At 38.2% G+C, this 15,170-nt stretch overlaps 1 protein-coding gene and 1 pseudogene across 4 annotated transcripts; one reads left to right on the top strand and one right to left on the bottom strand.

The window, feature by feature from the left end:
* Positions 1-7,771: 7,771 nt before the first annotated feature.
* Positions 7,772-13,332, top strand: LOC103455345 (NAP1-related protein 2). Of its 4 annotated transcripts, none has more exons than XR_532131.4 (11): positions 7,772-9,365; positions 10,720-10,842; positions 10,930-10,980; positions 11,231-11,302; positions 11,425-11,535; positions 11,622-11,683; positions 11,795-11,858; positions 11,957-12,013; positions 12,128-12,175; positions 12,898-13,041; positions 13,130-13,332. XR_532131.4 is itself a non-coding variant. In XM_008394925.4 (10 exons), exons 1-10 carry the CDS (start codon positions 9,237-9,239, stop codon positions 12,979-12,981), a joined length of 801 nt encoding a protein of 266 aa, XP_008393147.2. In that variant the 5' UTR covers positions 7,772-9,236; the 3' UTR covers positions 12,982-13,332. The 4 variants fall into 4 exon arrangements, 2 of the variants coding, with proteins under 2 accessions (XP_008393147.2, XP_028948414.1); XR_011575569.1 differs by having other exon boundaries at positions 9,133-9,365; positions 10,720-10,773; XM_008394925.4 differs by having other exon boundaries at positions 12,898-13,332.
* LOC103455526 (cytochrome P450 98A2 pseudogene) lies at positions 13,333-14,958 on the bottom strand (annotated as a pseudogene).
* Positions 14,959-15,170: the final 212 nt, after the last annotated feature.

Genomic DNA, 15,170 nt, shown 5'->3' with positions numbered 1-15,170 from the left:
CTTTTCACATACAAAAAATAGCAATATACTATGAATTAAAAAAAAACAAAAATCTTCTTGACCCCACTAAAAAAAAAAAATTCCTACATCCCGATCCCATATTGAAATAAGGACGGTTGGTTTTGTTTATAGGTTTGGCAAGTGTGGTAATTGGGTTGGGGCCGAGGCGTGTCCGGATGTTTTTTTGCGGGAATTTGTATGATTTTTTGTTCGTTAAATTGTATTTAAATAGTAATATTTTTAATTTCTAGGAATTATGCATAGGTAACAGGCTTGGTTACTTTCCGTTAGGGGCAATTTTGGAAAAAAATATTTCTAGGGCCTGGTATATGAATAGTTTTGTCCGTATGATTAAATTTTAAGCATTTTTTGTTAAATAATAGTTTATTGTGGTTTTTTTTTAAAAAAAAATTATAGTTAGCCCAAATCCTTTTCATTAAAGTTCTCAAGATTTTATCATTAACGTTTGTAAGTGCTAAGAGGGCAAAATGTGAATTAGAGTAAAATGTGATGGCAAATTTGAGGTATCACTGTTTAAGTAACAGTGTTTTAGTTGAAAATGAGTTTTAGATTACACACACACACACACACACACATGCTAGTATATATGCCCACACACAAAGAGCGTTAAATTTTTTTCTTTTGTTTTTAAAATTGAAGGAGAGAGGAAGAGAGTGAGAAAGAACGTGGGTGTGGAGAGAGGGAGAGAGGTTTTAATTTTTTAAATTTTTAATTTTTTAAAATAGAGATGATAAAATGACCTGTAGTTGAGGTTTAGAAAAAAAAATAGTAAAATATTATGTGAAATTACGTTACTGTCCTTAATTTGTTTGTTGTGATAAAAGTCAAAAATGTCTTTTTACCTTTTTTTAGTTGATTAAGAGGATTTCATTAAATGTAGTTTAGATATTAAAAAATTAATTTTATTATTATTTTGCAGATAAAGAAGGAATGAAAATAGATAAAATATTCAATTAGTAAATGTGCATTCCATTCATTTAAATTTTTCACAAGCGTGCGTTTCCTTTAAATACTTATTAGTACAAATGGTTATTGTTGATGCACAAAATTTGGTACAACAGAAAGTGTCAAGTTTGTGACCTTCGCTAGATCGCTACGGTCACTAGTGTGGATAAATATGTAAATGGATAGAAACAGGGAAGCAAACATAAGATGTACGTGGTTCACCCAGATTGGCTACGTCCACGAAGTACAGGAGTTCTCATTAATTGTGAAGGGTTTACACAAGTACATAAGTTCGAGCTCTCCTTTAGTGAGTACTAGTGAATGATTTAGTACAAATGATATTAGGAAATATTGTGGGAGAATGATCTCCTTTTATAGAAGAGAGTTTCTAGCTTTGTTCTGACATTGACACGTGTCGTGTTGTGATTGGCTTCTGATGTTGATAAGTGTCGCGCTATGATTGGCTTCTGATGTCGACACGTGTCGCGCTGTGATTGGCCTCCTGGTTAGAAGGAAACTCTTTTGGGTTTTTGACAATATAACGTTGAATGGTGCTCGGTAGTTTCGGGATTGGTCAAGTATGGTACAAACAGTGCTCCCTTAAGTTCCCGAGTGAGGGAAGCTCCTCGGTTGGGGACTTGCAAGATCTAAGCTGCTGAGTAATCACGAAACTTCTAAGTACCGAAGTGTGGTATCGTTTTCACTTGCCTTATCTGTCTCATAGGTAGATGTGGCATCTTCTCTGGAAGTATTTTTCCTTCATTCATGGGTGATATCTTTAACCAGTGGAGATGCACAAGGTAATGTATCAATTTCACTTGAAGCTTACTTGTAGTTTCAGGCTTGGTCAAGTGCAATACAAACCATGTAGTATGAGTCTTCCGAGTCGCCGAGCTAGGAGATTTGCCAAAAGAGGTGACAGACTAGGTAAGCAATCAGAGTTCCAAGCAATCAGTCTCAGATCAGAAGTTTGATTTCAAGTTCTGGCTAATTGTTCTCATTCTCTCTATCTTGTAGGCAGCAAGAAGGATAAAGAGAAGAAAAAGGAGAAGAGATGATATGAGATACTTTTGCTTTTGAAGAAGTAACTTTCCACAGGCTTATTCTTGAACTGGGCTGGAGGGTTTTCTGGTTTCCTCAAGAATATAAGGTCGACTCAAGAATTTGAGAGTCAAAAGAAGTCCATCAAATTAAGAGTGCGTTCGGCCTTGATGATATGAGATACTTTTGTTGTTGACAAAGTAATAGATGAATCGGCACGTGTTTTGTTGCGCTTGTCTCCACATGCTTCCTTATATCCTTCTCACATGCCCTATCTGTTCCTCAGGCAGATGTGGTATCTTTTCTGGAAGCATAAGATGTTGTAGATGAGTACTCGAGCGCAATGCCAGGTAAGTAATCAGGCAAGGAGTTCTAGGTAGTCAGTTCTTGATTGAAAGCTTGATTTTAAGTGTTGACTGATTGCTCTCTTTCTCATTGTCTTGCAGGTAAGAACAAGGGTAAAGGAAAAGTCAGGGAAAAAGCATGATATGGGATACTCTTGCTTTTAACCCTGATGATATGAGATACTCTGGCTCTGGTGTGGCTTGTTTGTAGAGGTATTATTAGGGGGGAAAATGTTGAGTATTTTGAAAGACTCTGCTGAGAGTGCCCTATCGGATGTGAAGAAAAGTTAAACATTTTTTTTATTTGCAGGTCTGCCTGGCTGTGGAGGATGAAGGTCGACATATATAGGAATTGTCCCAACAACGAGTAGTAACGTTGTTCATTTACCCTTCTCGGTCATAGCAATGTAGTGAGAGCTGTAAGATTCATGTGTTTTAACTTTGTCAGAGCACTTTGAAAAAGTGGTCTGTGGTATCTGGAAAGCTGATTTTGCGTGTGAAGATTGCAGACAAGCTTTATCCAAGGAAATATGGCTCTTGAAGTTCGGAGAGTAGTGCCTCTTCGGTTTTCGAACAAGCAATCCTGTTGGGGATCTGGCTTTCAAGATTTGGAGAACAGTGCTTCTTCGATTTTTGAGAAAGCAATCATGTTGGAAGTCTGGCTTTCGAGATTCGAAGAACGGTGCTTCTTCGATTTTTGAGAAAACAATCATGTTGGGAGTCTAGCTTTCGAGATTTTGAGAGCAGTGCCTCTTCGATTTTTTAGCAAGCAATCATGTTGGGAGTGTTTTCTTGAATGTGAGTAAAGGTTGGGCATTTTTGCTAGTTTGCCTTGCCACGGAGCACGGAGGTTAACACACATAGGGACTTTCCAGTTATCAAGCAGTGGTGTTGTTCTTTTACCTTTGTGGGTAATAGTATGGTAGCTGGACCTTCAAAATTTATATGTCTAAACTTTGGTTTAGGGTCAAAAGTTGAGGTCAAAGTGGGAAACTAATGGTTGCACAATCATGTGTGACGGATGGACCGGCCCGACTAGATTGTCTATCACAAACTTCATGGTATACTCCAAGGGAAAGACAATTTTTTTGAAGTCTGTTGATGTTTCAGACCATATAAAGAACTACAAGTATATTTACAAATTATTGAGGGATGTAATCATAGAGGTGGGAGAGCATAATGTTGTCCAAGTCGTGACCGACAACAGTTCTGCATTTGTCAAAGCTGTAAAAAAGTTAATGAAGCATCATAATGTGTTTTGGACATCATGTGCAGCACATTGTATTGATCTCATGTTTGAGGCAATGGGGAAGAGAGAGAATGTTGCTACTGTGGTAAAAAGAGTTAGAACGATCACAAATTATTTTTACAATCACGGTTGGTTGTTGGCAAAGATGCGTGAATTTTGCAAAGGAGAAATTATTCATCCAGCTACCACTCGATTCGCCACCAACTATATTACATTAGACAGCCTACTTAAGAAGAAAGCAGGGTTGAAGCAACTATTCACTAATGACGATTGGGCCAACCACAATTTCAGCCGCTCAAATGCAGGTCGTATGGTGAAAAGTATAGTGCTTGATCATGCTTTTTAGACTCAATCAGAACATGTGTGCCAAGTGTTTAAACCTCTTTACAAAGTTTTACGGATCATTGACACAGAAGTGTATCCTACTATGGGGGCAATATATGAGTTGATGCGTGTAGTGAAGGATGAATTGGAAAGAAAACATGGTGCAAGGTGGGTCATAAAGTAATTGAAGACCGATGGTATAAAACATTATACCACGATTTGCATGCAGCAGGTATAAATTATTTCATAATTTACAATTCATTTCTTTAGTTGCATAAGTATTAATTCTCTTATTAGAGTATGTTTTTCTTTGAACAACATATTATTTGAATCCTCGATACCAATACAGACCCGGTGTTGGAGATGATGGTACCCTTATACGTGCTGTATATAATGTATACTCTAAATTAGACCCTGCATCACCAGCAGTTGGCCAATTTGGAAATGAGGTACACAATTACTTAAATTATAATAATTACTTTGTGGATTAAACTAACACGATTTATTGAATTCAGCTAACATGGTTTAAAGATGCAAGAATAACTTTTGGAGAACCAACATCAGTTGCTGCTCGAACAAAAATGTCTCTTAGTGAGTGTAAACATATTTCACGATAAGTTTATAATAGAATTTGTTGGAGTTATTAGGCTTATCAACATTGTTTTTCATTGTAGCTGAATGGTGGATCATGTATGGGACCGATGCACCAACCGTGAGAAAGTTAGCAATCAAAGTATTATCACAAACAGCTTTCTCATTTGCTTGTGAAAGAAATTGGAGCACATTTGCACTCATACACACAAAACAAATAAATAGGTTGGCTCATAGTAGGTTGGAAAAATTAGTTTATTGCTATTACAACATGAAGCTTCAAATTCGAGATAAGGAAGCAGAAATAGATCATGTCGACCGTGGTGACCCACTAGATGTGTTTGATATTGTTGATGAAGATGATGATACAGAGGGTAACCAACTTTATCAATGGATTAGACCTCTTCATTTAGATGATGATGAAGGCAACCCAGCTCTCAGAGTTGCTGAAGAAGCACGTAATGAAGGGATAAATGTAGAAAAAGTATTAGCGGAGGAGGTGGAATCTAGCAGCGCTGACTCTTTGGAAGAACTTTTGGGCCCAAGACCAAGAAACACTGGAATTCCACCTTCTTCCAATCCTACACAACCACAACATCGTGCTGATACTAATGATAGTTCTAGCACAAGATCAGGAGGAGACTCACCTACCACCAGAGATAGGAATGATGTAGGATATAGTGGAGCTGGAGGTAGTGGTGGTGGATATGGAAACTATGTTGAACCACCTCCTGGATTTATGAGCCCCTTCACTGGTGAGGCAAACTTCACACATGCAACACAGGATGAGGACCATGGCAGTAGGCGGGTAGGACCAGGAATTGGTGCCATAGGGAAGGACTATACTCGTAGAGAAAGAGGCAAGGGGATTTTGTCAAGTCAAGAAGATGACTCATTATCTATAACTTCGGACTCTGTTGGATTGGGAAGTAGTAACTATGGTTATACTCATAACCAACCATTTCCCTACCCTTCATATCCGATTCCTGTTGGGATGGAATCGAGTGACTCATGGAAACAATCCGAGACTCAATCTTCAAATGATTTTGCTTATGGACAAGGTCAACCAATCTCGGATCCATATGGGTGGCATGTTAACAATTACATGCAAAACTATTTTGGGGATTTATCATTTGATAACTACTCTTCACAATACACTTACTCTACACATAGAGATGATGAAGATAGTGAAAATTTTGAACCTCATAGGAACTCTATGTGGTACTAAGCCCCAGTTTGGGGTTGAGGTGATTTTAAAAAAAGCTCATATGAAAAAAAGCTGGGAGTGTTTTTGGTGTTTGGTAAACTTAAAAAAAATGGCTTATTTTGGAAGCTGCTGTGAGAATAAGCTGAAATCAAAGGAAAAAGCTGAAGCTGCAATTTGTAGCTTTGGAAAACTGGCTTTTTTTCAAAGCACACAGAACTACAGTGCTCCTTTAATGAAAAGATCCACTATCAGACTGTTTTTTTTTCAAAAGCACTTTTACAAAAAAGTTTACCAAACACTCTACTGATTTATTTCACAGCCGCTTATTCTCACAGCACAGCCGCTTATTCTCACAACAGCTTTTTTTCAAAGTACAGCAATACCAAACCAGCCCTAAGTCACTCATGTATCTTACCATGCAATGTATAAAGTGTAAAATATTGTACTAATTCATTATATATAAATTATTATGGTGTGTTTAAACTTCTTTCATTAATTACTACATATTTTCTACACTCACAATGTTTGCTAGCTCGCTATATAATCAACTTGATAATGTTAAATCCATCATGCAATGCATTTCCTTCCAATTTTTTGTGATAAACTAATAGATAATTGACTAAATAAACATCCTGCAAAGTTTCAATAAAAATGTCCAAGTTTTTCTTACAATTTCCGTGGTTTCCATATTATTTTTATCGATATCGATATTATCCGGATATTTCCATCGATATTTCCGTGTTTTCGGACTACCGATATTTCCGATATTATCGATATTTAATATCTTGATCTTCTGCAGCTTGACAAGAGATTTTTTTAAGCATTGGGTATTCAAGCGGTACTCCAACTGTCATAGTACAAGTGAAAAAAATGATTATTTTTACATGTCCCTCAACTTATTTGAAGTATCCGCTTGACTACCGGGCACTGAAAAAAAATTTCTCCAGCTTGACATCCTATGTCCATTGCATGCAGACAATCTAAGGAAGCAGAGAATTTACCTTCCATGCACAATTACAACACACGCAGATTAGCAAAGAATTTACCTTCCATGCAGACAATCTAAGGAAGCAGAGAATTTACCTTCCATCCTATGTCCAGCTTGACATCCTATGACGATGATCACACCGTCACGCTAAAAACCAATCTTTGATAAAACTGTGGTGTGTGGAGTTCAATGCTTTTAATAAAAACTCATTGCTTCTCAGATTGATTCCTGTTCATCAGCAAGTTCCGGGACTTGCCCATGAACGGAAGACCGATCGCTGAGTCCCTTGTCACCCTTGAGTGCATTGAAGTCCGCTTCTGGGCTGGCATTATGCATGCAACAGGGTTATACTTGAGAAATAAAAAAATTATCATCTTTTAGAGCCCATTTGATTACAATTTTGTTTTTAGTTTTTATCGGTAGAAATAGAGTAAAAAGACATGACGGAAAAGAGGGTGAAGACGGGATGGACATCCAAGTATTTAACAAGTCTCTTACAATTTATTGGAAAAATAAAAATACAAAATGAAATTTATCTATTTTTTATCTAATTAAGGGTCGTGACCAAAGAAGAAAATATCGGTAATATCGGAAATATCGGTAGTCCGAAAACACGGAAATATCGATGGAAATATTGGGATAATATCGATATCGATAAAAATTACATGGAAACCACGGAAATTGTAAGAAAAACTTGGAAATTTTTATTGAAACTTTGCAGGATGTTTATTTAGTCAATTATCTATTAGTTTATCACAAAAAATTGGAAGAAAATGCATTACATGATGGATTTAACTGATTTAAGTTGATTATACAGCGAGCTGGCAAACACTGTGAGTGAATAAAATATATAGTAATTAACGAAAAAAAAATTAAACACACCATAATCATTTATATATAATAATTTACTACAACTTTCAAGTAAAACTCATATTTTAGTTTTTAAATCTATCCTAATTCTGACATACTGCCGCACCCATCAAATCTCTACTACCTTTCTTCCTTCTTCACGTGGGATGTACTACCTCCCTCATTTTCTATTATTTCTTTCCTTTCCACACACACACACGCACAAACACACCCCACTCCCTCATTTTCTATTATTTCTTTCCTTTCCACACACACACACATAGACACACACTTCTACACACACACACGCACAGACACACTTCAAAGTGCAAATCCACATCAGGGACCAAGCCATTTCCTTCTCTCCCATTTCGACTCTCTCTCTCTCTTCTCTGCACTGTCTCTCTCTCTTTCTCTCAAAATCCTCTTACCTCTCTCCCTCTCTTGCCGTGACCACACACACACAGCAGCAGCACCATCTGCTCGACTCAAGCAGCTCGAGGACGACACCACCATCATCACACATCATCAGTCTTCTCTCTCCAGCCTCTGCGAGAATGGCGGATGACACCGTGACCTCCACCGTGGCGCACACTCCGGCGAGCACCATCACCACCTGTGAGAGGCCCAGATCTTGGCAGAGAGAGGCGCAGATCTTGGCAGCTGCGACGACGGAGCTCGGCTGCCGTTCCGACGACGGAGAGAGAGAGCGATATTATCGATATTACTGATAATATCGCGATATTATCACGATAATCAATTGGAATACTCTGAAAATATCGCTGTTGAAAAAAAAACGATATTATCGGCGATATTTCGCCGATAATATCGATATTTAATTCCTTGGTCGTGACCTAGGCAGGGGTCTAAGCAAGCGTCTAGTCAGGTTTAGACGCTCTTTCTTAATTTTCAAATGGTTGACAATTAATTAAGGTGGTGATAGGCCACCTAGGCAAATACTTTTAGAACAATATTAAATATTCGCTTTTCTGTCAGATTTCAAATCCCCATATTCTATTGATGAAATAACCAACTTGTTCACATGGATCTTTGCAAGTATCAATACAGTTTCTTTATGTATTTCAAAACACATTTGATTTTGTTTAAGGTAAGTAATTCTTGAGCGAAATTTTACCACCGTTACTAATTTACTCATGTTATAATATATGTATATTTTTTAAAATAATATGGTATAAACATGTCATTCACACATATCATAAGATGTTAGTAACACTCCGTATAACCAAAATAAAATATATTTATAGAAGTGGAAAATGATTTTTATAGAATGTCAATGTCTTTTATTTATTTTTTTGCCAATGACATTTTCTTTCGATAGTTGAGTAATATTTACAATGTGCTTGAACCAAACTAAAAATAAATAAAAAAATAGAATGGGCCTGGGATTGTTTTAAAGCATTTGATCCAGCCCAATATGGTTTTATGGGCCGGTCAAACGTCAACCCATCTTTTATTACTACATGTCAATAGCTGAGTGGTTCATTGTCCGTACTTTAACCGTCGGTTTCCCGCAGCGGATTATAAACCCCCCCAAAACCCTACCCCTTTTGTTCTCTCTCACACACACTCGCATTGTCGCTCGAGGAGAGAAGAGAGAGAGAGAGAGAGCGGTAGGGTTTTAGAGAGAGAGCATCAGAATTCAGAGCTCGAAGAAAGATGGTGGCTGACAAGGGCAAGAAGCTGAAGCTCTCAGAGAAACCCGAGGACGAGAACGCTGACCACATCGATGAGAAGCTCGTCCTCTCCATCGAGAAGTTGCAGGAGGTCCAAGACGAGCTCGAAAAGGTTGCACCCTCATACCTATCTCTGCATATTCTTGTTTTACCTCCATAATTGAACCAAACGGAACATTACGATGTTCTGTTTGGGAAATTTCTGCCAATTCAGGGGTTTGTGCTCTTGTGTTCTTGTTTTTGAAATTCAATTGGTTTCTAGGGCATGCATGAGTCGAAAAGGGATTCGATTTTCAGGTTTTGGTTTTCTGGATATAGGGAAATTAACCCAGAAAAGGATCTGTTGGTGGCTGGCTTGGTTTGGTAGAAAATTGGTTTTTTTTTTTTTTTTTTTTTGGTTCTAAGAATTTAAAGTCGCTTTGTTATATAGACGGCCATAAGTGGGAACTTTGCGCTTCGCATTTTCATATATGTTGTAGAACACTGGATGCTCTAACCAATTGTTGCAATTGTTAACTGTGGAATGTGTTTCGTTTTTGTGAATTTTGGATTGCTGCTTTTGGTTATAAGATTTTCTCCTTGTTTGTTTAGATTCTTTACCATAGTTTGGGTTACATTTGACTAGAGAGTAAAAGGGAAGGAAAATAATTTAAGGTTTGACATTTTGTGAAGTTTGAATGCATGAAAATATAGAGAAGAAAATACAATTTTGGTAGCTTTTGATCATAATAGCACTCGTCCAATCTTGCCTATTTTGAAAAGAATTTGCGAGAGGTAAAATCAGCGTTAGACGGCGGTTCCTCACTTTTGTCTTGGACCCCAAACAAAAAGTTGATCTTGTTGAAAGAATGCATAATAGCTCGCCGATCAAGCGCTCTCGCACCAAAGACCAATGGAGATAGGGGAGTAACCAATCTTCTTTTAGACGAAGACAAAATCTGGTAGCCAATCATTGGCTTTGAATAACCAGCTCAGCAATAAATTCAATTATTCTATTCCATAATGGGGCGGGGTTGTGCACGCGACGAGTGACGTAAGTGCATAAACTGTCAGCTCGATTAAGGAAAATATAGAGTTATTTTCTTTTGTATTCTGTTCCCATTTTTCATGTTTATTATAACCACACAACTAATAGCGGCTAAATTTAATTGTAGTTTGTAAGGCTAGGCTAAATTTGATTGAGGTGGGGTTGAACCCATGCTATATTTTGTACTTTGTGGCTTTGTAAGGCCAAGCATCTCATAAATATGAATGTGTGGTGCTTTGTTCTCTTTTAAATGAATTATGTTTCTTATAAAAATGCGTATTGCTTCGAATTTTTATAATCGCACGGGGTCATTTTTAAGTTCTGAGACATACTTGTTCTGGTGGCTACAATTCACTTGTATCAATTTGGACTTATGGATTATCACAGGGGACCAACCTTGTTCATTTGATTTTAATGTTTTCTTATGAATGCTGTATAGATCAATGAGGAAGCCAGTGATAAAGTCCTGGAAGTGGAGCAGAAGTATAATGAGGTACGCAGGCCGGTCTACGATAAGCGAAATGATATCATTAAGTCCATCCCTGACTTTTGGTTAACTGCTGTAAGTTATCTATCCTTATTTATATGCAGGAAGAATTTATTATGTTTAAGCGGTATTTGAATAATTTATTTTCTCCTTACTCTGCAGTTCTTGAGCCATCCCGCGCTCAGTGAACTTTTGACTGAAGAGGATCAAAAGGTTAGCATTTGTTCCCATGTGACTCCAAAATTTATTAGTGCATCTTTCTGTTTATAACTTTAATTAATCCATCAATAATAAATATCTGTCGATGGTCATTAATTATGCAATTCAATTACTCGCAGTCCCTTCTTGCTCTTCCATAATCAACGAAATCATGGAGATTCTTTATTTTTAAGCTTTCAGATTTGATTCTTGTTTGCCCATCATTTCTAGTAGTCTGGGTTCATCGTTCCTTTTGTTTTCATAGATTTTCAAGCATCTAACTTCTCTGGAAGTTGAGGACTTCAAGGACGTGAAATCTGGTTACGCCATCACGTTTGTGAGTTTTCTCTTTTACTTTGCCTTTTTATCTTTGAATCGTTTTAAGGCGTGTTTTATGTTTTATTTCAGTTACAGAGTATATTGAGATTGTAACCATTGTTTATTATTTAAAATGTACAGGTGTTCAGCCCCAATCCTTATTTTGAAGACACAAAGCTTACAAAGACCTTTACTTTTCTTGATGAAGCAACAAAAGTTACTGCTACATCCATAAAATGGAAAGAGGGAATGGTATAAGATTTCTCTTGCATTCAATTTATATCTTCTGGTTAATTATGATAGGGTATTACAACTTACTGCATACCTAATTTGTGAAGGGCATTCCTAATGGAGTTAATCATGATAAGAAAGGGAACAAGCGACCTCAGGTTGAGGAAAGGTTTGTGATTGGAACCTGTTAGGATGAACCTCGTGAAAACACTTTTCATTAGTTTTTCGAATTACCTCATATTGACTGAAACTCCTCCAACCCTTGTTGTTTTCTTTACAGCTTCTTTAGCTGGTTCAGTGATAGTCAGCACAAAGATATTTTGGAGGATGAGATTCATGACGAGGTTAGTTTCTAGTTGTATTTCAATATGGTATCAAGGGCTATGCATTAATCTCAAAATTTTCTTACTCTTGTATTCTCAACTTTAATTTCATGCTGCAGATTGCGGAGGTTATTAAGGAGGATTTGTGGCCCAATCCTCTTACTTATTTCAACCATGTAACTTCTGCTTTACCTTACTTCCCTATTACTCAAGCATAACTTAAGTATTTCGCAGAAGCTTTTACTGCTTGCTTAATTTTCTAATGGTAGCTCATGTCCGCTTTGACATAGGAGGCTGATGATGATGAGGAATTTGATGATGAGGAAGTTGATGAAGAGGTACATGTAGATTCTTTTGGGTTTATATGTCAAGTGAAGTGAAAATACTCCAAATACAGACTACCTTTATGCTAGAGTAAACTGCTAATGGAATATGTACTTTCTAAAGCTGAAATGTTTGTGGCATACACGAAGATTTTGAGGTTCACATAAGGAATTTTTGTAATTTCTAAACCCTAGATATTTTAAGCTTTGCCACGTGATTCAAAAATGAAGATAACTTTCAGATGTTATTTTCTGACTTAATCATTGTTATGTCTTGCCATGAACTACATAAATGTGTAAGAAATGTTGATAAATTGAACCTCGCAAGCAGAATTCTGTTAGGCTTTTTGCATGTTAAAGTCCTAGGTGGTCTAGGATATGCTTGTGGAACCCGTACTTGTAGCTTTTTGCATCTTTGAAAAAGTGAACTGCCTACTTTTGGTGAACTGCTGTTAGTGATATCATACTGTGCAACTCCTGCATTGCTAAATTCATGTGTGTAAATGTATGTATTCTCGTAGAGTTCTCGTTCATCTAGGTTCTGTATAAATTGGAGGCTTATATCAAGTTGCCTTTCAAATAGTTTTAGTAGTTGTTTGTATGCGGTTGTTTACTGTGCTTCCATTTGAACTGTCCCGCAACATGCGTAGCTCCTTGATATGTTATAACTAAAATGAAAATGAAAAGTATTGCAGGAAATGCCGTATCTTAATCTTTGAGGTTTGACTATTTTGCAGGGAAAGAATGAAGACGACGACTCTGACGATGACGAGGATGACCAAGATGATGATGAAGATGGTGATGAGGATGACGGAAAATAAACATTCATCTGGGTCTACAAATCTTTTAGCATTTGCTGCTTTGTTAACAGCTTGTGTAAAGTGAGTCTACAGTAGTCGATAAGTTAAAGTCTTAAGGTTACAGGGGGTGACCATCATGACTCTTTCTTGACAGCGTTCTGTCATGCAGGTGCCCGACTGCTCTCGTAGGCCAGTCTGGTTTTCCGGCGCTGCTGTTACTCTCTCCGTGGCCTTTCTCTGTTACGATGGCTTGGCTTGTGGCTTCTCCCTGATATGCAGGTCTCTAGATGACAATATTAGAATGGTCTTTTCCTTTTGTTTTTGAATGCCTCAGTGAGGATATATTATGCAGTTGGAAGTTCTTTGGCATCATTTTATTATTTAATTCTAGTAGTATTAATTCATCGAGAAATAATTTCCGCACACCCTTCTGTACACTCGAGGGCGGGTGTACAGAAATCACTTCCTAATTCATGTACAAGTGTGCTGGCAATCTCTCTTTAGGGACCGCCTGTAAAGGGATCAGCATGTAGCTCACCAAACCTGTGCCCTCGGACATGTCGATCTCCTTGGGCTGTACCCCTTCAGGCAATGTCCAACAAAAGCCATGCAAAAGGTGACCCAGCATTGATGTAACAAGGGTGGTGCCTCCCTGTGCTGCAGGGCACGCGCGTCTTCCTGCACCAAACGGAAGAAGCCGGAAATCGTGACCCTTCGTCTCAATGTCTTCTTGTTCGATGAACCTTTCAGGGCGAAAATCGAATGGGTCGGACCACTGTGTCGGATCGCGCCCTATTCCCCAAACATTTACATGAACAATTGTTCCCTTAGGAACATCATAGCCACCAATCTTGACATTGGCATTTGCCTTGTGGGGTAGCATCAGTGGGGTTGGAGGGTGCAGCCTCAGTGCCTCCTTGACTACACATTTTAGGTAAGGAAGGCTTGAGATATCGGATTCGGTCATTACCCGATTGAGCCCGATAACGCGGTTGAGCTCCTCTTGGGCCTTCTGCTGCACCCTGGGGTTCTTGATCAACTCGGCCATGGCCCATTCAACTGAGACAGCAACTGTGTCCATACCTGCAATGACCATATCCCAAACCAATCCTCCAACATTGTCCTTACCAAGTTCATACTTTTCTTGAAGATCAAGTAATGCTCCCATGAAATGTTGCTTGGCACCGGCAACACTGCTAATCTCACCCTTAACAGCATGCTCCTCCTTAATCGCTTGTACGAATCTGTCTTTGCGCGCCACGTGTCTCGAAATCTCCGTGTTCCGAAACCGAAAAACCCAGTTAAGCCACCAAATATCTACCAAAATTGGAAGGTATGCACCGAGGTTTTTTTCACTATCCAAAATCTCCACAATCTCTAAACCTTGCTGGTCGAGCAACCCCTCTTCGTTCTCAAACCGCTTCCCGAACACCATCCTTGTAACATGGTTGAAAGCTACAGATCTCAAGTATTTTCTGACCTCCAAACATTTTCCATCAGACTTGGTACAATCTGCGAAAATGGACCGCACCATTTCTCTAACTTCATCTTCTCTAATGTGTCTGAAAATTTCAAGACTATTAGGAGAAAAAATCTCAAGCATACAAATTTTTCTGAGCTTTATGTAGTGAGGACCATAATCTGCCCACACAAGGTCCTCACCATTTTTTGTGATCCTAGCCATGAACGAATCCCTGTGCCTATGTGCTAGTTTCTCATCATGTTCTTTGAGCACTTGCTTTGCCAATTCATGGTTCGAGACCACAATGTGGATATTCGGACCAAACCAGACCGACATGATTGGACCGAAAACTCGTGACAGATCAAAGAAACACCGACATGGAACCGCCCCCACGTTGTGAAGGTTTCCGATGATCGGCCATGGATATGGTCCCGGAGGCAGCGTAAATCTTTGCTGGTTGTAGAGTTTGTAAGCTAGGAAGATGAAAATTATTGAGACAGGAAGCAAAACGAGAGCCATTGTAAAAAAAGGGTTAATTGAGGTTGTCTTATGAGTTTTGTAATTCTAATTAACTTATTAGATGCCTCTCAATATATTAGGCATTGTTTTTGTGAGAGACCATCATGCATATGCATGTTAACTACGTGGAGCATTCTTTTCGTGACAAAACCGTCATGCTTGTAAATATGTTACAACACGGGGAATGCGTAATGTATTGCTTATTCTTTACACGCATATATCCTTAATA

This window comes from Malus domestica, chromosome 14 (assembly GCF_042453785.1).
Source record: "Malus domestica chromosome 14, GDT2T_hap1".
Classification (NCBI taxonomy): Eukaryota; Viridiplantae; Streptophyta; class Magnoliopsida; order Rosales; family Rosaceae; genus Malus; species Malus domestica.
Note: the sequence above shows the minus strand (reverse complement) of the source record. Positions and strands in the feature narration are given on the sequence as shown.

What these genes read in the sequence shown, in the direction of transcription:
- LOC103455345 (XM_008394925.4), top strand. Translation starts at nt 9,237, where the DNA reads ATGGTGGCTGACAAGGGCAAGAAGCTGAAGCTCTCAGAGAAACCCGAG. An exon ending in AGGATGAGATTCATGACGAG is followed by an intron (nt 11,859 to 11,956) that starts GTTAGTTTCTAG and finishes TTCATGCTGCAG; the next exon opens with ATTGCGGAGGTTATTAAGGA. An exon ending in CTCTTACTTATTTCAACCAT is followed by an intron (nt 12,014 to 12,127) that starts GTAACTTCTGCT and finishes GCTTTGACATAG; the next exon opens with GAGGCTGATGATGATGAGGA.